At 41.0% G+C, this 22,706-nt stretch overlaps 1 protein-coding gene across 1 annotated transcript in view; it reads left to right on the forward strand.

Annotated features, from left to right (window-relative positions):
- Nucleotides 1-556: 556 nt before the first annotated feature.
- Nucleotides 557-22,706, forward strand: part of LOC137383898 (uncharacterized) — a 71,901-nt gene continuing 49,751 nt past the window's right edge. The window contains exon 1 of the mRNA XM_068057274.1: nucleotides 557-906. Coding sequence (XP_067913375.1) covers nucleotides 780-906 — 127 coding nt within the window. The 5' untranslated portion in view covers nucleotides 557-779. The remainder of the gene's footprint in view (nucleotides 907-22,706) is intronic.

A 22,706-nucleotide genomic window follows, 5' to 3' on the forward strand; every position in this document is an offset into this window, starting at 1 on the left:
ATCACAAATGTAACCCCTCTATTCAAGAAATGAGGGAGACAGAAAGCAGGAACTATAGGCCAGTTAGCCTAACATCTGTCACAGGGAAAACGCATTGTTAAGGAGGTAATTGCAGGACATTTAGAAAATCATAATACAATCAGGCAGAGCCAACATGGTTTTGTGAAAGGGAAATCATCTTTGACTAATTTATTAGAGTTCTTTGAGGAAGTAACACACCAGGTGGATAAAGGGGAACCTGTAGATTTTTTTTAATTCTTTCATGGGATATGGACATCACTGGCAGGCCAGCATTTGTTGCTTATAAATTTGCAAGAATGTGAGCACCAGTTAATTTATCCACTCAGCACAATGTTCTACTTCCTGGAAATACTGAGCTACATTGAAATCCTGAAGTTTGCGTTATTTGCAAATAACCCTGAGGTAATAATGCAAAAAAAAATTGTGGACATTCCAAACCAGTGAGGTTGGACAGGTGGGTACATTGCTGCGCAATTCCTCCAGGAGGAAGCAGTCACTTCGCTTCAATTGAGGTTTCACCTGTTGAACTTGCTGGTGCGGGTCCCTGCCGTGGAATGCGCTGTTGCCCTGGTTACTGCGGATTCCGAGGGCTGGGCTGGGCTGGGCTTTGCTGGCGAGCGCAGGGAAGGGAGAGGCAGATCAGAGGCAGCAATAGCGAGCTCGGGCGAGGCTCCGGATTGCCGGCTGCACCGAGCCCATTCAGCACCCCCGGCACTCGGTATTGACGCAATGAGGAGCTCAGCCCATCCCTTTTTAAAATGAGGAAGTCGAGGCCCGGAGAGACCCTCAGTAAACTTCTGAGGAGGAAAAGTTCTTCCTCGCTTTTTGCGGCGACCCCTCCGCCAGGCCGAGCGATCGCTGCCGCCGGTGAATGGGAGGAAGTGGGTGAGTGTTGACTGTGTGGGGGGACTGTCAAAGCAGCCAGACACCTTGGCAAGGAAGCAGCAGCAATGCGATTGTAGAAAGTCTCACATAAACTCTTATTGTGGCCATGGTGCTTGGATAACGATGGAATTGGGAAAACTTGACTTGATCAGATGTGTAAAAAAGGCATTAGGAAATGACTTACATTTGCTAAATACTAACATTGTTGCACTGAGTTTTTTTTTAAAGCTAATTGGATCTGTATGATGCCTTTTAAAATGCAATGTTGGAGACTGGAGAAAGAATGAGTTACAGAAGCATGCTTTTATCATCCAGTTTACCCAGTGGATTAAAATCTCATTCCCAATAGGTCATATAGGCTCAAGTGAAATGCGTTTGGCCAGTCTCTCATTCCCAGTGGCTGTGATCCCACAGTGCAGAATTGCCCATGATTTGGAACTGATTGGCAGTGTGGAACATACCACTTTCAATGTACAAAATAGATGACATCTTACTCTCAATTTGACATTAGATCCAGTTTCATTTTTGTGCTTGATCATGACATGTTTGTACTGTGACATAATGGGGCAACAGTAGGAAGGTAGGGAGAATCAGAGATCCTGCAATGTTCTTGATTTAAATGAGTAGTTAAAAAAAATGTTTCAACTTTATTAAGTTTTTCCCCAATACAGAAATAGTGGAGGAAGTACTTTGTCAGTGGCTATTCTACTGTCATGAATCTGTTGGGCCAAATGGCCTGTTTCTGTACTGTAAATGCTATGTACATGGTATTGTGAGAATAGGTGTGGGCAAAAGCAGTCAGTGACTATTTTAACTGTGTGGAATTTAGAAATACCCTCACCATTTACTCCCTGTGCTCATGAATTGACTTGAGCGTTCAGGTTGAGAACGTGGGTGAGTTTGATCTAGTTCGGAGTTTTGAGAATTTGGTGGGTTTAGTGTGAAAATAGGATTTGAATTAAATGAACTTGCTTGTGAATGCAGAATCCTAAACAGAGTAAGAAAGCCACAAAGATGGTTAATGTGGAAGATAGAAAATTCATATGGATGCTGTAGAAGTGTTAAGATCAGTTTTGGTTCTGTGTAATGAGAACGTTATTCTGTTTCTGATCTATATTAACCAAGATCAACAATCAACAAAAACATTTTTAAAAACGCCATCATAACTGGGCTCTGATAACTTATGATTGGACTTGCTGAAAGGATGTTCTGGATGATGTCACCAGCTCCAGTTTGTGGACTCCATGCAGACTTCCTGGAATTCAGCAAGGGAATTCTGTAATCAAAATCAAGAGACAGTTTAATAAGAAAAAAAACTCACTAGAGGCCAGGGAAATTACTTAATGATTGTGAATAATCAGCAATCCCTCCAATTTAATTTTGTGCACAGCAAGGATTTAGGTTCCTGTAAGCAACATTTATGGAAGTTTAATTAGAAATGTAGCATGACTGTTCTAAAGAATGTATAGTGAAGCATTTAACGTAATTGCAAAAAGTAATGAATGTTAAGCTGCTGCCAGAATGTTTGTAGATCATAAACAAAGAAAATGCTGAAACTTCACAGATGTGTCAGGCTCTGTAAAATGAAACAACAAGTTAATGTTTTGGGTGTAACCACTCTTCGGAATGCTCCATATCAGAGCTCAAAAGTTGATAGACAATACCTCATTCTCATTTCAGCAAGGGCTAATCATCTACTAAGACAGCAATGTACTTAAAACAATGTGCAATTTATATATAATACCTCAGAATCCAAACTGTAAATGTATAAATATTCAGGTGGTCATATATCTCACTAGGTCATATTGAGCCCATTAAAATATTTTAGATACCTGAAAATACTTCTTTTTGATAGCTTTTAATGCATTCTTTCCAGAAAGTATCCAGTTCCTCTTTGAACTCATTTAGAACATTCGTTTACACAACTTTCCCTCTTGGCTTATTCCATAAATTTATTAACCCTACAAAAATTACCTTCTGCCTTTGAAGGGAGAGATAGAGTTAACCTGATGAAAGGTCACAGACCTGAAAAGTTAACTCTATTTCTCTCCCCCACAGATGCTGCCGGACCTGCTGAGTATTTCCAGCACTTTTTACTTCAGACTTGCAGCGTCCTCAGTATTTTTCTTTTAACTTCTGCCTGCCCTCCATTCAAACTCCTAAGTTTGTTATTTTTAAATGCTATCCCTTGCATATGAAACTTTCACCTTAGTGAAAAATTCACCTGGTTCAAGTTTGTCAATTCCCTTCTTAATCTTTTCCAAAAGAAAACATACCTAACTTCCACAACTCATTTCCTCAAATTCCTGATACCCAGAATAATCCTTGTTTGCTCATCTCAGGAGAAAGTTCTTGATCTAGAATGGGAAGAATGTGGAATGTGCTACTGCAAGGAATATTTGAGGCAAATTGCATAGATGCGTTTAAGAGGAAGCTAGAGGAGTGAATGAGGGAGAAAGGAATAAAAGGATATTCAGAGAGGGTTAAATGAAGAGGAGTGGGAGGAGGCTCATGTGGAGCATAAATGCCGGCATAGGCCAGTAGAGCCGAAGGGCCTGTTTCTGTACTGTAGACTCAATGTAACTCTTGGTCAGCTTTCAACCCTCTCAAGGAGTGTAATACCTTTCCTAAAATTGGCTGACTAGAACTGCATCAACAGCTCCAGATGCAGTATGAGCAATGCCTTATGCAACAACATAACAACTTCTTCATCTGTTCTTTATGCCTTCTGCTAACGCAAACTAATTTATTTTCCTCTTTTTAATACAGTCAAGTGGGTATATTACAGCTGTCTTTGCTATTCAGGTTGCCTAGGAAACTTACATTACAATGAACAAGCTGTGCTATAAGCCTCATGAGATTTTACAATAATATCAACTCTAATGTTCTAATTATTTACATTCTGCTTCTTCCTCATCTATGTATGTCCTGAAGTAGTATTTCCAGTGCACATTTATGTAAAGCAACCAAATCAGTTATTTGGAATGTACAGGGAAAACTCCCACAGCAACTGGAAATAGCTTAATAATGTAAGAAGCAGAATGTCTGTAATTTTTGGTGGTGGGAAGAGAAAGCCAGGCATTTATCCTGGATTGTCAGTTTCACAGACTGAAAAGTAATTAGATTCTCGTTGACCTAATCCGATATTTACTTAAAATCGATAAGACGCTGCAGCCTAATTCTTGACTGATTCACTTTAGCAGCAGAATAATACATTGTGCATTACAAGATATCTAGGACTTGCAGTTTAATTGCTCAGCCATGTTGTATACATCTGTCATTGCAGTGTTACTGTTCCAAATTGTAATGGCAGCTGGGTCACGTTGTGTGATTGTTTGGGTTCTGATCATTTGGGAGAGGGCGTACGTGAGGTTTGGGCTGTTTGTGAAGCTGAGTGACATGGGGTGGGGGGGGGGTGTAATTATTAGCATTCGGAAAATGGTATAGTTAGGTTTTTGGGTACGCTTTTTAATTTGAATTTTTAATATTACCTATTCCCTTGTCATGACCAAGCTTGACCTTTTTGATGTTTTCCTGGCAGGCTATCATGCTTCACTCTTCAAAAATTCCAACTCAACTGGACCTCTGCTGATGGCCTTTATTTCTGTTCTAAGTCCCAGTCACCTATTGCCCTGACCTCCACTGGCTTCCATCCACCTCTGCAACTTTCTACAGCCCAATGCCCCAAGCTGCAGTCTGTGGCCTCATGCATTTTCTCACCAGGCATCCCACTGCACCAGCAAAGCCAAAATCTCGGCATTCTGGAATTCTGTTCCCAAAGCTTTTCACTCTGTCACTTCTCTCGTTTTCAAAGGCTCATCAAAATCTACCCATTCAACTGTGCCTTGGGAATTTCCTCTTTGTGCCTCGGGATAGTTTGCTGTATTAAAGGTGGAAGTTATTTTATAAATGTTACTTTTAAGAGTATGTAGTGGAATAAGTGGAGAACTGCCATGGCAGCTGTTACTTGGGAGAATTTATTTTTCTGCTGGAATGTGATTGGGCAGATTTTTTATAATGGGATGGAGTTGAGAAGGAAGATTTTGTGTAATATGGTGAATGACAAAAAAGAATGGAAAGGAGCAAAACAGAATTAACCAATTGACATAGATGACAGAATAAACAATAATGTATATTCTTTAATTCAGAATGTTATTTGCAATATAACAGCAACAAATCCCACCTAAAGCGCGCTACCACATTAAGCGTGTGTGTAAAGTACAACACTATAATCACTAAGAAAAATATCTCCTCCGATGTTGCAGCACATTTTATTTCTTTTATGTTGCTTCTTATTTGATGTGAGGCGACAAGTTGTGAATTTGCAGAGCAAAGTTGAACATTCATAAACTAAAATATTCAGTATGGTTTTAACACTTACGATGTATGTACAAATATATATAACATTTTGTGCCTGAATTGCATTTTTATGCTGATCTGTCATTAAAGGCCAAGGATTGAGTGCTTCTGCTTGGTGCCTGGCTTTGGAGTGAAGCAGTATACATCTCTCACAAGTATTCTGTTTCTGCAATCTAACCCGACAAACCTGGGGAAAATGTTGCCTTGATATTTATTACAAAAGTGAATGAACATATTCTCTACTGGGGATTTTTAATAAATATTTTAAAGTTCAAGCTCTTCAGTGGAGCAATCCATGTTATTAATATACTGTAATCTTTTCTGCATCAAGAGACAGTAGCCTGTCTCTAGATGCAGAAATCAACAAGCGCATGGGTAAGGCTTCCACTGCTATGTCCAGACTGGCCAAGAGAGTGTGGGAAAATGGCGCACTGACACGGAACACAAAAGTCCGAGTGTATCAGGCCTGTGTCCTCAGTACCTTGCTCTACGGCAGCGAGGCCTGGACAACGTATGCCAGCCAAGAGCGACGTCTCAATTCATTCCATCTTCGCTGCCTTCGGAGAATACTTGGCATCAGGTGGCAGGACTATATCTCCAACACAGAAGTCCTTGAAGCGGCCAACACCCCCAGCTTATACACACTACTGAGTCAGCGGCGCTTGAGATGGCTTGGCCATGTGAGCCGCATGGAAGATGGCAGGATCCCCAAAGACACATTGTACAGCGAGCTCGCCACTGGTATCAGACCCACCGGCCATCCATGTCTCCGCTATAAAGACGTCTGCAAACTCGACATGAAATTGTGTGACATTGATCACAAGTCGTGGGAGTCAGTTGCCAGCATTCGCCAGAGCTGGCGGGCAGCCATAAAGACAGGGCTAAATTGTGGCGAGTCGAAGAGACTTAGTAGTTGGCAGGAAAAAAGACAGAGGCGCAAGGGGAGAGCCAACTGTGCAACAGCCCCGACAAACAAATTTCTCTGCAGCACCTGTGGAAGAGCCTGTCACTCCAGAATTGGCCTTTATAGCCACTCCAGGTGCTGCTTCACAAACCACTGACCACCTCCAGGCGCGTATCCATTGTCTCTCGAGATAAGGAGGCCCAAAAGAAAAGAAGAATTTTTTCCTACTGAACTTGGTAAATATCTATTCTTTTGTTGTTCTATTCGAGCATAAACAAATTTGTTAAAAAGGGAGATGGTTGGGGGGAGGTCAAAAGCCTGTTTATAAATCAAATTATGTGTCACAATGTCTGGCTGCATTCACTGGCAAATTTGAAAGAGGAGCCAACCTATCTAAGACAAATGAAAAAGAGAAATCAAGGCAGGAAAGACAGAAGATATGTAAATGGGATAGAAATAGAAAATGGCATGGCGAGACATTCAGTACTCCGTAAAAGGGAATTAGAATCCCTGCAGTTCAATCAAAAAGTAAATAAATAGCCAAAGAAAATTCACGAGAAATATACATTAACTATGGCTTCACACTTCATGAATCCAACTCTTTAATGAATGATTGATCATGTATGATCTAGTAGTGTCTACCTTTTGCCTCTAATATCATCATATATCTTTAACGCTTACAAAATATTCAAGGTGCTTTGAAAACACTGAGCTAAATGTTGAATGGTGCTCTTCCATGCTATAATATGTATATGGGGTGGCATAGAGAGGGTAGGTATTGAGGTCCTACGGTCAGACTTTCAGGAGCTGGGGAGGAAGTTTAAAAAGTAGGACCTCAAAGATAGTAACCTCTGGATTACTCCCAATGCTAAGTGCTAGCAAGTGTAGCAATAGGGAAGATCAATGCGTGGTTTGAGGCATGTTGCAAAAGGGAGGGCTTCAAATTCTTGGGGCATTGGGACCAGATTTTTGGCAGGAAGCACCTATTCAAAAGACCAGTGTACCCATGGGGGGGTTCACTAGTGTAGTTGAGTATTTGATAGTACTAGAGAAGGAAATAGGAGCAGACTAAGAAGGACTACGAGGAATATGACAGGTTAAAAATACATGTATATAAATGAACCAAGTGTGACTAACGTTGGTGAGCTCACGCACAAATAGCCGTTTGGCAATATGATGTAGTGGCAGTAATGGAAATGTGGCTTAAAAATGGTGAGGACTGGATGCTTAATATTCAGATATGAAGTGTTCAGAAAAGATACGGAAGGAAAGTAAGGGAGGTGGAGTAGCAGTACTGATCATGGAAGACATTCTAGTGTTGGAAAGAGAGAATGTTGAGGGGGCAAGGATAGAATCTATTTGGTTAGAGCTGAGAAGCAAAAAAGTATGATCACAATACTGGGAGCGAGAGAGAGATAGAGGAGCAAATCTGCAGGGAAACCACTGTCAACCCACTCCAGTAAGAAGCCGAAATCCACATTAAATGTTGCTATTGGCCATTCTGTCAGTGTTTGCACTGGCAATTGGATACCTGGTAACTATGACTGATTCTATGAACCCTCCAGTTTCTAGTATGGATTGTTGTAAATAAAATCATTTTACAAGATCATAGTTTTTCTTGACATCTGCTAAGTTACAAATATCATTGCAAATCCCAAGATTAATGTAGTCATCAGAAGTAACATATATTCATAAACTGATGGTTATGCTTTGAAATAGGATAAAAAGAAAGATGTGCATTGAAAGCACTTTTCATGACCACCGAATGTCTTAAAGTGCTTTACAGCCATTGAAGTACTTCTGAAATGTAGTCAGTATTGTAATGAAGGATAAAAGCAAAATACTGCGGATGCTGGAAATCTGAAATAAAAACAAGAAATGCTGGAATCACTCAGCAGGTCTGGCAGCATCTGTGGAACGAGAAGCAGATTTAACGTTTCGGGTCAGTGCGATGAAGGGTCACTGACCCGAAACATTAAATCTGCTTCGCTTTCCACAGATGCTGCCAGACCTGCTGAGTGATTCCAGCATTTCTTGTTTTTATTTGTAATGAAGGAAACCTGGGAGCCCATTTTGCACATAGCAAACTCCCTCAAACAGCAATGTGATGATGACCAGATGATGTGTCTTTGTTATGGTAATTGAAGGATAAATATTAACCAGGACATGGGGATAGCTACCCTACTTTTCAAAATAATGCCATAAGATCTTTTACATCCACCAGAGTAGGCAGATGGGGCCTCCGTTTATTGTCTCATCAGAAAGATGGTAGACAGTGGAATCTGAGCTCGACTCTTCCCAACCCATTGAAGCTAGTTTTTATTTTCAAATGTAGAGACAAATAATGACCAGAATTACATAGGATCGAGGCTTATATCTCTACTAGTGGCCTGATGAAGCAGTTGTCATTTAGTGTTCTTTGGGAGCAGGGGCAAATACATGATGGATCCAGCTATCTTTGCTTCCATTCACTATGATCTCTATCTCTTACATGCTTAATTTAAAGAAATATATATTTTCTTGCTGTCTGACCAGGTTCTACTTCATTCTTGGCTGCACTTCAGCTGAGATAAATAATCCCTTCAGACCAGACTAAAAGCTCGTTCTGAAATGTTTTGATGATGGATCTGATATCTGTAGCCAAGCAACTTTTAATAGTATTTTGTTTATAAAAAATTAAGTGGGCCAAATAATTTAAGATGGCTCCTATTTTGCATAATGGGCCACATTTCTATAATAAACACAGAACATGCTGGAAATACTCATCAGGTCAGGCAGCATCTGTGAAATGTTAACTTTTTTTTCTCTCTCCACAGATGCTGCCAGACCTGAATATTTCCAGTATTTTCTGTTTTTGTTTCAGATTTCCAGCAGCCGCAGTATTTTGCTTTTGCACATTTCTATAATGTCTGTGGTATAATCTCCCTTCAGTGTTTTGCCTGAGTAGTACTGCCTTGTTAGACATGCAGTCTTTCAGATGAGATGTTAAATCGTGGCTCATTTTGCGAATTGGTTGGATGTAAAAGATCCCAGAGCGCACTCCAGAGAAGAGCTGGGTGTTCTGATACCTGACCAACATTCATCCTTTAACTAACAACAAAGCAGATTAACTGGTAAATTATCTAATTTGCTGATTATGGGACCTTGCTGAGTGCCGAGTGGGTGCTGGTTTGCCTGCAAAACTAGCGTGTTTTGTAAAACAGGTGAACTTGCTGCGGGTTGGAAGATAACATTACTGGTCAGTTGTGTGTCATCTGAATTTTATTTCTGTTGAGAAATATATTCGGGAAATTTCCTGCTTCTTTGGCTGCCTGATGTGAATGAAATGAATCTTAGCCCTGGCTAACAGCATGTTTTCAGATGTCTGAAAGGTGCTCGAGTGCTCTTGGGTTAAATAAGCATTGGCCATAAAACTGCAGTCTGTATCATGTATTTTTCATAAAATATTCTGATAAATTTAAAAATGCTGTTGATTTGATAAGGAACTGAGGCTTAATGCTTTAAAACAAACCGAGGCTTAAGTAATGCAGCTTTAACACTCAACACTCAAATTAAAAATGTTTAATTGTCCATTTAGCTGCCACAGGTGATGTTTTGTGAGCATTGTACACTGCATTTGAACAACTAGTTTGCCACTGCCTTAGGATCATATCTAGAGCCTTGCCAATCTATAATAGTTTGGTTGCACATCAGGCAGAGCACTTACCAACTGAACCATCAAAAGGCCCTAGTGCTTAGAAGTACCATTGCTGATCTATTGGCTTTCATGGATCATGATTTTCCCAAAATGCCATTAAAAATTCTGCATTGTTGAATGACTGTCAATCCCCAGAAAACAGTGGCCTTGGTAAGGAGTTATTCTGCAAAACTGGTTTTCTTCATGCTATGCATTTTTAGGAGTACGATAATGTTGTAAAATTAGATTGTTTTCCACAACCTCAAGACATCCTAAAGTGCTTCACAGCCAGTGAAGTACTTTTGAGGTATAGTCACTGTTGTAGGGAAATATGGCAACCAGTTTGCACACAACAAGATCTCTCAAACAGCAATGAGATAATTACCAGATAATGTGTTTTAGTGATGTTCATCGAGGGATAAGTATTGGCCACAACACTGGGAAAAACCCCTTGGTAGTCTTTGAATAGCGCCTGGGAATCATTTAGCATCCACCTGAGAGGCCACATGGAGCCTCGATTTAACTTCTTATCTAAAAGACAACACTTCAACAATGCAGCACTCCCTCAGCATTGCACTGAAGTGTCAGCTTGGATGATTGGCTTCAGTCGCTGGAGTGAGACTTGAACCCACAACCTTTAGACTTGGAGGCAAGCATGCTGCTAGCTGCTGCCAGCTAACACCCAAGGGTAGTCATTGTGCATATTGAAGTTGCATTAGCGATATCAAAGCATAGGATGAAGAACATTTATTAGGGAGCTGTGGAAAAGAAATTTTGATGCACCAAAGTGAAATGTTTATGATGAAACATAATCTACTGACATTTAATACACTCATCTCTTTTCTCTAAAGTATGCAAATAAGGTCTTTATTTGCATTATGCCAAGATAAATAGAATTCATCAATTGATCCAGAAACAAAACACATTTTTAAAAATTCTCTTCCTGTAGATATCTGTATTGAGCTGAGAAACGCAAAAAAATGTTTAACTCTAAATTTGGTTAAGTGTATAAATATGTGTGTGTTCAGTTGTCTTGAGACTGTAAACATTCTTTGGAGAACTAATGATTTTTAATGTTGAGTGCAAAGGCTCAATGGGAAAGACCACTGTGTAAGGTCCTCCCACCAAAGTGAACTGAGGGGCTGGACCCATGGGAAACCCCTTGGGCTGTATGCACCAAATATGGGTTTGCTGTAAAATGTACATGGCATGTAAAATAGAATGGATGGGTTGTGAGGCAACTCACTCCTATATCGAAGTAAACTGATTTCCTTTGCACCTTTTGGAATGTCAACTTGGTGCTGTTTTGAAGTGTTTTGTAATGCATTTTTTCAGATTTTTATGAATAAAGTATATTTTTGGAAAAAAGTTGAGTGCAGGAAGTGGTTAGTTTTATAAAATGGAAGTGAAATTGCTGCCGGTTGGAGTATTGCTGGTGAGGTGTGGATCATCAGAATTTTATTTCTGTTGAGAATTGTGTTATAAAGGTATCTCTTGGCAACCAAGCATCATCAACTTACTGCAAAGTCTGTGCCTGGCGTAATTGAAATAAATCTTAGCCCTGGCTAACAACATGTCAGGTTGGAACTAGGAAGGAGGGAAAGAAAGTCAGAGAGGAAAGGCAGCCCCAGATAATGAGTTAGTGCTGGATAACCTCACCACAATTGGTGAGGGAATGGGAGAAAGAGGAGGAACAGAGGTGGCAAGCACTCTGCACTAATGCTTTGTCTTTCAACACACCATTAACATCCTGTTTGTTTTTGTTCCATGACCTTCTGGTCAGTTATTCTCTGTGACCCTGTCCTAGCAACACCTTCACTTTTGTTATCTCTTGCCCCACCCCCGCTTTATTTGCTTAAAACCTTTGCCAGTTCTGATGAAGGGTCACTGACCTGAAACGTTAACTCTGTTTGCCTCTCCACAGATGCTGCCAGACCTGCTGAGTATTTCCAGCATTTCTTGTTTTTATTTCAGACTTCCAGCATCTGCAGTATTTTGCTTTTATTGAATTGATGGGCGAGCCCAACCATGTTGTGCATTCTGGCTGCACTATTCTCTTGGTTAATTTCTTCAAAGCAAAACAAAATATTTGAATTTTATTATTGCTTAAGAAGCTCTTTATTTCTGCTCAAGATCTGAATGCTAAAAAATCTAGGCTTTCATCTTTTAAGCAGAACAGTCAAGGGAGTGGTTGCTTTCCAAGTAAAAATGTTTACCAGGGCTTTGATATCAGGCTGGTTTATAGAGTAATCAAACATCGCTGAGGTTAGTTTCTAGTCTCGCTTCATTACAAGACAACACCCATTTTTTAAACACAGAAGGTGAAAGGTTACTCATGCCTAATTCTTGTGCCAAACCGTTGGAAACTGCAGAAAATTCTGGAGTTTGATTCCATTTCAATTATCTTCAAACCCTATCTATAAGTTTCAAAATCAAAACTTGAAACAATGAAAGGGGGAAAGGGGGGTGGTTTCCCCAGTCACAAGGTGTTGATACTGCTGAAAGGTTATCAACTTGCAATATTTATTAACTCTTTCTCCACGGATGCTGCCTAACCTGCTGAGCATTTCCAGCACATTCTTTATTTCAGATTTCCAGTGTCCACGGTATTTTGGTGATGTGTTAATAACTTGCCTCCTTTTGGGGGTGAAGAAAAGGTTCGCGCTGTTTTTGTGTCCTGTTAGCAAAACTGAGAACAGTTTTTTAAAAAAAACCTCAGTGCTCATTTATATAAAACCTCCAGCTGGTAGCTTATGGGGTTTTGTGATGTTAGTGATTAGAATTTTGTTTATTAAGACTTTCCATTAATTATATTTTTGAGTGCCCTCAATTCATTATTGAAGACATGACTTGTTTTGATTTTATGGTTTTTAATTGTAACGTTTTTTGACTAGTTTAGCATACGCAGTTGTTGCAGGAGTTTTCTCCTCCTCGCTCTGCAGTAAACAGACAAGACGGAAGTTTTCTTTCACCAGTTTATTCAAGCATATGCAGGGGAGCCGTAACTCAGTGATCGAGGACGGACTCTCCGGACGTCCACGGACATTGGCAATTATACATTTCGACTGGCCCCTTCCCCAATTAGCATACAAAGCATTACTTCATTAATATCCAATCGTTATCTTCGCATTACATTGATTACGGTACATCTTTTAAGCTTATCCAATCACAGTTAAAGCACGTATATAACGGTTACATAATTCATCCGACTGCTTGGAAGCAGGTAGTTACACAATTCTCGAAGTCTCCCTTTCTGCAACTTCAAGTCGTGGTATAATGGTTCACCTCCCACTTTAGTGTCTGGTCATTACTCATTACAGTTGTGGTTTTGCCAGACTTCCCGTTAGGCCCGTATGAATTAGAATTAGAACATTACAGCGCAGTACAGGCCCTTATGCTTCTCTCTTGTGTCAACACCTGTTGTTTATGCCACTCTGCTATGCATTTTTGCTAAGCTTTGCTCTTTCATACTACTAATTTAATCTTAGCCCTTTACTTGCCCTCATCAGCAGTCTATTCTACAGCCTTCATATATGTATAATGCTCAGTGCATACTGTGCAGTACAGCAAGCGTGATTTTTAACTCCCACCACCTAGCAGATGCCGTGCTGAGTCTGGCCTCCAGCTTCACCATCGTCAGTGCTCCTTGACTGTATAACCCGATTGTCAGCCAGCTCCATCTTGCTGAGGGCCTGGCTGCTGTCTCTTCCCCAGTTTTGGTTCTCTGCTTTGTTTTGTAAGCCATTTGGTCCTGTGGAAAGAGAGGGAGATAATTAGTAAGTGGCTTTTGAAAAGGGATGTGGAGATGTATGAGGCTTCTTTGTATAGTGTGCATGCTGAGAAGGAGAAGCAGCAAGTTGCAAGCAAGGGGTCAATTGAAAATAACTCGTTGGAATTTTAAATCAGCAAAGGAGTGTGATGTTTAACAGTTGTTACCATGGAAAAACTGAATACTGTTTGAATGTGTAATTTAAATGAGAAGCAGAGTGGGTGCAGTTTTCTTTTCTGAGTGATGGTAAAGCATGTGCTCAGATTGTTGGTGAGGCCAGTGTGTGGAGGAAGTGTTGTAAAATGGAAATAGAACTTTCTCTGGTCAGGTCCTTGAAGCACTTCTAGCACTGGACGCAATTCCTGACTTGTTGGCTCTGAGTCACCCGGTGTTTCCTATGCAAGCAGTTGCTTTCTGCGTATTTCATGGTGGGAAGTGGACCAGCAGCATGTTAATGAAGCCCAGAGGTTAAAATAGCCCGGACTTTATTTCTGTAGCAAAACGATTTTCCAGCTCATCTTGCCGTTCGCCTGTTTAAAACCCTTCCAGAGTTCAAATCGGTGTCAGTGGGCCTAATCTTAACCCATTCAAAACCCAAAACACTTGCAGAGAGTTAAAATTGGACCCAGTGTGTTTGAATTCCAACATCGACTTGGTGAAATTTGTATCTTTGAATGTTTTGTCTCTGATTTGTCTCGTTGTAGTAGCTAAGGATTGCAAGTCACCTGCTTGTGCCTGGACACCAATATGTACAGGATTATGATTTTAAAAAAATTTCTTTCATGGGATGTGGGCGTCACTGGCAAGGCCAGCATTTATTGCCCATTCCTAACTGCCCTTGAGAAGGTGGTGGTGAGCTGCCTTCTTGAACTGCTGCAGTCCATCTGGTATAAGTACACCTAAGGTACTACCAGCTATGCTATTTATGTTCCATATCAGGCCATTAAAATCATTTGATTCTGGTCCATCAAACAGAAGCTCTCTTTGCATATAGAGGTGTCAGCCTTGGCTTGGTGGGCAGCACTGTTGTTTCTCAGTCAGAGAATTGAGCACCTAATCTAAGCTGAGGGAGTGCTGCACTGTCTGAAGTGCCAACTTTCAAATGGGATGCTAAACTGAGTCCCCATCTGCCTTCTCAAGCCATCTCAAAAGATCCCAGTGCAGTTTTCGAAGAAGAGCAGAGGTGTCCTGGCCAATATTTATCCCTCAACCAAAATCACTAAAACAGATTATCTAGTCTTTTATTTCATAGCTGTTCATGGGGCCTTGCTGTGTGCAAAATGACTGCCATGTTTCTCCACATTACAACTGTGAGCACACTTCAAAAAAAGTACTTCATTGGCTGTTAAGTGCTTGGGATGTCCTGAGGTTATAAAAGACGCTATATATTCACGCTAATTTTTCCTCTGCATGCTGTTTATTTTCCAATTCTTCATTTACAGAAAATAACGTTCTTGGTGATGCACTCCCTCTCATGTGGCACATCAATGCAATAAAATGAGCTGTGGTAATAAATGGCTTATCTTTACACATTATGTCTGGCATAGCAATCGGTAGGAGAGAGAGATAGGGATAATGAGCAGGTTCTCTAATTGGCAGGATGTTACTGGTGGTATCCCTCAAGGCTTTGTGTTGGGGGCCTCAACTATTCACCGTTTATATTGATGACTTTGATAGGATAGAAAATCACATATCCAGATTTTCCGATGAGATAAAGATAGGCAGCGTTATAAGCAATGTAGATGGAAGCATAAAGTTACAAAGAGATATTGATAGATGAAGTGAATGGGCAAAATTGTGGCAAATGGATTTCAATGTAGGCAAATTTGAGATCATTCACTTTGGAACTGAATAGGATAGAACCAGGTACTTTCTAAATGGGGAGGAGCAGTGGAGGTCTGAAGAAACTTGGGGGTCCAGGAACATAGTAGCAGGTCATTCAGCCCATCGAGCCTGCCCCGCCATTCAATATGATCATGGCTGATCATCCACTTCAATGCCTTTTTCCCACACTATTTTCATATTCCCTTATGTCATTTGTATTTAGAAATCTGTCAATTTCCGCTTTAAATATACTCAATGACTGAGCTTCCACAGCCCTCTGGCATAGAGAATTCCAAAGACTTATAACACTCTGTGTAAAGAAACTTCTCTTCATCTCTGTCCTAAATGGCTTCTCCCTTATTTTGAAATTGTGTCCCCTGCTTCTAGACTCCCCAACCAGGGGAAACATCTTGCTTGCATCTACCCTGTCTATCCCTTTAAGTATTTTGTAAGTTTCAATGAGATCACCTCTCATTCTTCAAAACTCTAGAGAATACAAGCCCAGTTTCCCCAATCTCTCTTCATGGGACAGTCCCACCATCCCGGGAACAAGTCTGATGAAACTTCATTGCACTCCCTCTATGACAATAATATCCTTCCTAAGGTAAGGGGACCAAAACTGCACACATTACTCCAGGTGCGGTCTAACTAAATTTCTATACAATTGAAGCAAGACTTCACTACTCCTGTACTCAAATCTTCTTGCAATAAAGGCTAATGTACCATTAGCCTTCCTAATTGCTTGCTGCACCTGCATGTTAGCTTTCAGTGATTTCACTTTTAAAATATTTAACATCCAAATTATTTAATTAAATAGAATAGAGATGGCTGGGCCGGTGATGTGTTGCAGCTGTAGTATGTGGGAGCTGGTGGATGCCGGTGCGATCCACGGTGACCACATCTGCAGCAAGTGTTGGCTGCTCGAGGAGCTTCAGCTCAGAGTTGGTGAGCTGGAGTCTGAGCTGTGGACACTGCGACACATCAAGGAGGGGGAGAATTACCTGGACACTGTGTTTCAGGAGACAGTCACACCGCTTAGATTAATTACATCAAATCTGGACCGTGGGGGTGTGACTGCAAGTGAGGCAGGTATGGGGATCCAGAATCTAGCTTTGGAGGAGCCTCAGCCAATACCCTTATCCAATAGGTACGAGGTTCATGCTACCGGTGTGGACAAGGATGTAGGGAGGATGAGCGAACTGACCACAGCACCGTGGTTCAGAGCACCATTCAAGTGGAGGGAGAAAAGAAAAATGTTGTAACAGGAGATAGCATAGTTAGGGGAATAGATGCTGTTCTCTGCAGCAAAGGCGGAGTCCTGAAGGCTGTGTTGCCTACCTGGTGCCAAGGTTAAGGACATCTCTTCTGGGCTGGAGAAGAACATGAAGTGGGAGGGAAAGGATCCAGTTGTTGTGGTCCATGTAGGTACCAACGACATAGGTAGGACTAGGAAAGAGGTTCTGCTGAGGGACTATGAGCATCTCGGAGCTAAATTAAAAAGCGGAACTTCAAAGTTAATAATCTCTGGATTACTACCTGAGCCACGTGCAAATTGGTGTAGGGTCAATAAGATTAGAGAGGTAAAGGTGTGGCTCAAAGATTGGTCTGGGAGAAATGGGTTCCGATTCATGGGACACTGGCACCAGTACTGGGGAAGGAGAGAGCTATTTTGTTGGGACGGGCTTCATTTGAACCATGCTGGGACCAGTGTCCTGGCGAATCATATAACTAGGGTTGTAAATAGGACTTTAAACTAATTAATGTGGGGGGGGGGGGGGGGGTGGGAAGAGTTCAATTGAAGGGAAGTTTTTAAAAAATCAAAAAGAAATGAGAGAGCAGAGGTGCAGGGTAGTGAAGAGGCGAACGGTAATCCAGGTGTGACAGGAAGGGGCAGAAAATATAAGCAGAAGAGTGCAGCAGAAATTAGAACCAGAATGAGTAATGGCAAAAAGTCAAAGCTAAAGGCTCTTTGCAAATGCTGCATGCATTCAGATAACAAGATAGATGAGTTGATGGCACAAATAGAAATAAATGAATATGACTTGATAGATGTGGTTGTAGGGTGACCAAGACTGGGAACTCATTATTCAAGGGTATTCGACGTTCCGGAAAAATAGACATAAAAGAAAAGGAGGTGGGGTAGCTTTGTTAATAAAGGAAGGTATCAGTGCGGTGGTGAGTGGTGATATAGGTGCAATAGATCGTGATGTGGAATCAGTTTGGGTGGAAATAAGGAATAGCAAATGGAAGAAGTCACGGGTGGGAGTCGTCTATAGGCCCCCGAAGAGTTGCCTCACTGCAGGACAAAGTATAAATCAGGAAATAATGGAGGCGTGTAAGAAGGGCACTACAATTGTCATGGGTGATTTTAATCTGCATATTGACTGGACAAATCAAACTGGCAGAGGTAACATGGAAGACAAATTTGTAGAGTGCATCAGGGATTGTTTCTTAGAACAATACATTGCAGAACCTACCCGGGAACAGGCTATTTTAGATCTAGTAATGTGTAATGAGGTTGGATTAATATGAGATATTGTAATTGAGGATCCTTTAGGGAGTAGTGATCACAACATGGTAGAATTCCAAATTCAGTTTGAGGGCGAGCAACTCGGGTCTCAAACCAGTGTCCTCAACTTAAAAGAGGGCAATTACAGAGGTATGAAGAAAGAGTTGTCGAGAGCGGGCTGGGAAAATAGACTAAGGGGAAGGTCGATGGATGAGCAGTGACAGACATTTAAGCAAATATTTCATAACGCTCAGCAAAAATTTATCCCAGTCAAAAAGAAGGACTGTGAGAAGGATGAACCACCCCCGTGGTTAACAAAGGTGGTCAAGGAGAGTATCCAATCAAAAACTAAGGCATACAAAGCGGCAAAAACTAGTGGTAGGCCAAAGGATTGGGAATTTTTTAGGAACCAGCAGCGGATGGCTAAAAGGCTAATAAAGAAGGGGAAAATTAATTATGAAAGTAAACTGGCAAGAGATATAAAAACAAACAGCATGAGCTTCTACGGGTATATAAAAAGAAAGAGAGTAGCTAAAGTGAGCGTGGGACCCTTGGAGGATGCAACTGGAGAATTGATAATGGGGAACAGGGAAATGGCAGATAATTTAAACCAATATTTTGCATCGGTCTTCACAGTGGAGGACATTATAAACATCCCACAGATATCAGATAAGCAGGGAGCTAATGGGAGGAAAGATCTTATAACAGTCTCTATCCCAAGGCACAAAGTATTTGACAAACTGATGGGACTTAAGGCAGAAAAGTCGCCAGGAGCTGATGGCCTACGTCCAATGGTTTTAAAGGAAGTGGCTGCATGGATAGTGGAGGCATTGGTCAAAATATTCCAGAACTCACTGGATTCCGGGAGGGTCCCAGCAGATTGGAAAACTGCTAATATGACGCCCCTTTTCAAGAAAGGAGGGAGACAAAAAGCAGGAAACTATAGGCCAGTCAGCCTAACAATGGTTGTTGGGAAAATGCTAGAGTCCATTATGAAGGAAGAAATAGCAGGACATTTAGAAAAGCTTAATGCAATCAAACAGAATCAACATGGCTTTGTGAAAGGGAAATCATGTTTGACAAATTTTCCAGAGTTCTTTGAGGATATAACGAGCCGAATTAATAAAGGGGAACCAGTAGATGTAGTGTATTTGGATTTCCAGAAGGCATTCGATAAAGTGCCACATAAAAGGTTATTGCACAAGATAGGAGCACACGTTATTGGGGGTAACGTATTAGCATGGATTGAGGATTGGTTAACACACAGACAGAGTGTCGGGATTAATGGGTCTTTTTCAGGTTGGAAAGACGTAACTAGTGGAGTGCCACAAGGATTGGTCCTCGGGCCTCAATTATTTACTATCTATATAAATGACTTGGAGGAGGGGGCAGAGTGTAATATATCCAAATTTGCTGATGATACAAAAATAGGTGGGATATAGATAGGTTGAGTGAGTGGTAAAAAACTTGGCAGATGGAGTTTAATGTAGGAAAGTGTGAGATGATGCACTTTGGTAGGAAAAATAAAAAGGCAGACTATTATTTCAATGGAGAGAGACTCCAAAAAAGTGTAGCACGGAGGGATCTGGGTGCTCTTGTGCGTGAAACACAAAAAGTTAGCATGCAGGTGCAGCAAGTAATCAAGACGACAAATGGATTTTTGGCTTTTATTGCTAGGGGGTTGGAGTTTAAAAATAGGAAAATTTTGTTACAACTGTACAGGGTGTTGGTGAGGCCGCACCTGGAGTACTTTGTAGAGTTTTGGTCCCCGTATTTAAGAAAGGATATACTGGCATTGGAGGTAGTTCAAAAGAGATTCACTTGGCTGATTCTTGGGATGAAGGGGTTGACTTATCAAGAACAGCTAAACAGGTTAGGACTTTATTCATTAGAGTTTAGGAGAATGAGGGATGATCTTATTGAAACATACAAGATTCTGAGGGGGCTTGACAGGGTAGATGTTGAGAAGATGTTTCCACTAGTGGGAAAATTTCAAACTCGGGGACTTAGTTACAGAATAAGGGGACACTCATTTAAAACTGAGATGCGAAGGAATTTCGTCTCTCAGAGGGTAGTGAATGTCTCGAATTCTTGCCCCAGAGAGTTGTGGAGGCTAGATCACTGGAAGTATTTAAAGAGGAGTTAGATAGATTTTTGAAATATCAGGGAGTTGAGGACTATTGAGGAGCTGGCATGAAAGAAGAGTTGAGGTCTGGGGCAGATCAGTCATGATCTTATTGAATGGCAGGGAAGGCTTGAGGGGCCGAATGGCCTACTCCTCCTATTATGTTCTTATTGACAAGGACACCCTGGTCCCTTTTGTACATCTATACTTTCTAATCTCATACCATTTAAGAAATACTCTGCACATCTATTCCTCCTACCAAAGTGGATAACCTCACATTTTCCCACATTCTATTCCATCTGCCACGTTCTCGCCCACTCACTAAGTCTGTCCAAATCCCCTTGAAGCTGATTTGCATCTTCCTCACAACATACATTCCCACCTAGTTTTGTGTCATCCACGCTCTTGGAAATACTGCATTTTGTCCCCACATCCAAATCCTTGATATATATTGTGAACACCTGGGGCCCTGTAGTACCCCACTAGTCGCAGCCTGCCAATGCGAGAATGACCTGTTTATTTGAATGGGTACAGAACATAATCAAAAAGGCTAATGGAATGCTGGCCTTTATATCTAAAGGACTAGAATACCAGGGGGTAGAAGACGTTACAAGTATACAAAGCCCTGGTTAGACCACCCTGTGGTACTGTGAGCAGTTCTGGGCACCACACTTTAGGAAGGATATATTGGCCATGGAGGGTGCAGCAAGGGTTTATCAGAATTATACCTGGACTCCAAGGGTTAAATTACTAGGCAAGATTACACAAACCTAGAGTTGTATTCTTGGAATTTAGAAGGTTGAGGGGTGATTTGATTGAAGTTTTCAAGATATTAAGGGGAACAGATAAGTAGACGGAGAAACTATTTCCACTGGTTGGGGAGTTTAGGACAAAGGGGTACCAGCTAAAGCCAGACCTTTCGGAGTGAAATTAGGAAGCACTTGCATGTTCAAAGCATGGTGTAGTTTGGAACTCCCTCCCACAAATGACAATTGATGTTAGATTAGTTGTTAATTTTAAATCTAAGATTGATAGTTTTTTGTTATTGAAAGGTATTAGGTCGCAGATCAGCCATGATCTCGTTGAATGTTGGAATCGACACAAGGGGCTAACTGGCCTACTTTTGTTCCTATGTTCCTTTATATACAATCACTCACCATTAATAACATTATCCAAAGCACACAAACTCAGCTACAAGTACAAGAAACACAAGGATTTCCTGGTAGTGGAACTCTGCCAGCAAGCTCCGTTCATGTCCAGCTTTTATAGTTTATATGCCAATCAATTTGTTAAACTTTCGTTACCTTGAATCCATGGTGAATTCTGCCTCTCAGCAATGTTATCTGAAAATGATAATCAATCTTCCACTATAAGAAGCAACAAATAAAAAATTACTAAATGCAGAATTTTGAGCAAACGTAGCAAATCAATTAGACCTAAGTCAATTTCCAGCAAAGTACTGACTCAGACTTAGCACTGTAAAGACTCATTTAGTTGTTGACACAGTCCCACAATAGTTGACCCTGATGCACAGATGTCTGGTTTTAGGAATTTAAAAAAATTATTTTTCTCTGAGTAACTACTACTGTTTTATTACATTTAAAATATGTCGTCACTAGGATAACGCATTTTGGATCACTGTCCTTCACATATAAGAAATAGGAGCAGGAGCAGAGCAGGCCATTCAGCCCCTCAGGTGTGCCCCACCATTCACTAAGATCATGGCTGATCTGGTCCAGACATCAACTTTTCTTTCGGGACAGCTCCGCATACCCCTCGACTCCTCAAGATTTCAAAAATCTATCTACCTCCTCCTTAAATACATTTAGTGATCTAGCCTCTACAACTCTGAGGTAGAGAATTCCAGAGATTCACCACCCTCAGAGAAGAAATTCCTTCGCATCTCAGTTTTAAATGTGTGCCCCCTTATTCTGTAACTATGTCCCCTAGTTCGAGATTCCCCCACTAGTGGAAACGTATTCTCAACATCTACCCTGTCAAGCCCCCTTAAAATCTTGTACGTTTCAATAAGATCACCTCTCATTCTTCTAAACTCCAATGAATAAAGGCCTAACCTGTTTAGCCGTTCTTGATGAGACAATCCCTTCATCCCAGGAATCAGCCTAATGAACCTTTTCTGAACTGCCTCCAATGTTAATATACCCTTTCTTAAATACGGGGACCAAAATTGTACGCAGTACTCCAGGTGTGGCCTCACCAGCACCCTGTACAGTTGTAACAAGACTTCCCTATTTTTAAACTCTAACCCCCTAGCAATAAAGGCCAAAATTTCATTTGCCTTCCTAATTACTTGCTGCACCTGCATGCTAACCTTTTGTGTTTCATGTACAAGAACACCCAGATCCCTCTGTACTGCAGTATTTTATAGTCTTTCTCCATCTAAATAATTTACCTTTTTATTCTTCCTACCAAAGCGGATGACCTCACTTTCCCACATTGAACTCCATCTGCCAAGTTTTTGCCCACTCACTTAGCCTATCTGTATCCCTTTGCAGATTCATTGTGTTCTCATCACAACATGCCTTCCCACCTATTTTTGTATCGTCAGCAAATTTGGATACACTACACTCTATCCCTTCCTCCAAGTCATTAATATAGATAGTAAATAGTTGA

This window comes from Heterodontus francisci, chromosome 25, assembly GCF_036365525.1.
Source record: "Heterodontus francisci isolate sHetFra1 chromosome 25, sHetFra1.hap1, whole genome shotgun sequence".
In the NCBI taxonomy this organism is placed as follows: domain Eukaryota; kingdom Metazoa; phylum Chordata; class Chondrichthyes; order Heterodontiformes; family Heterodontidae; genus Heterodontus; species Heterodontus francisci.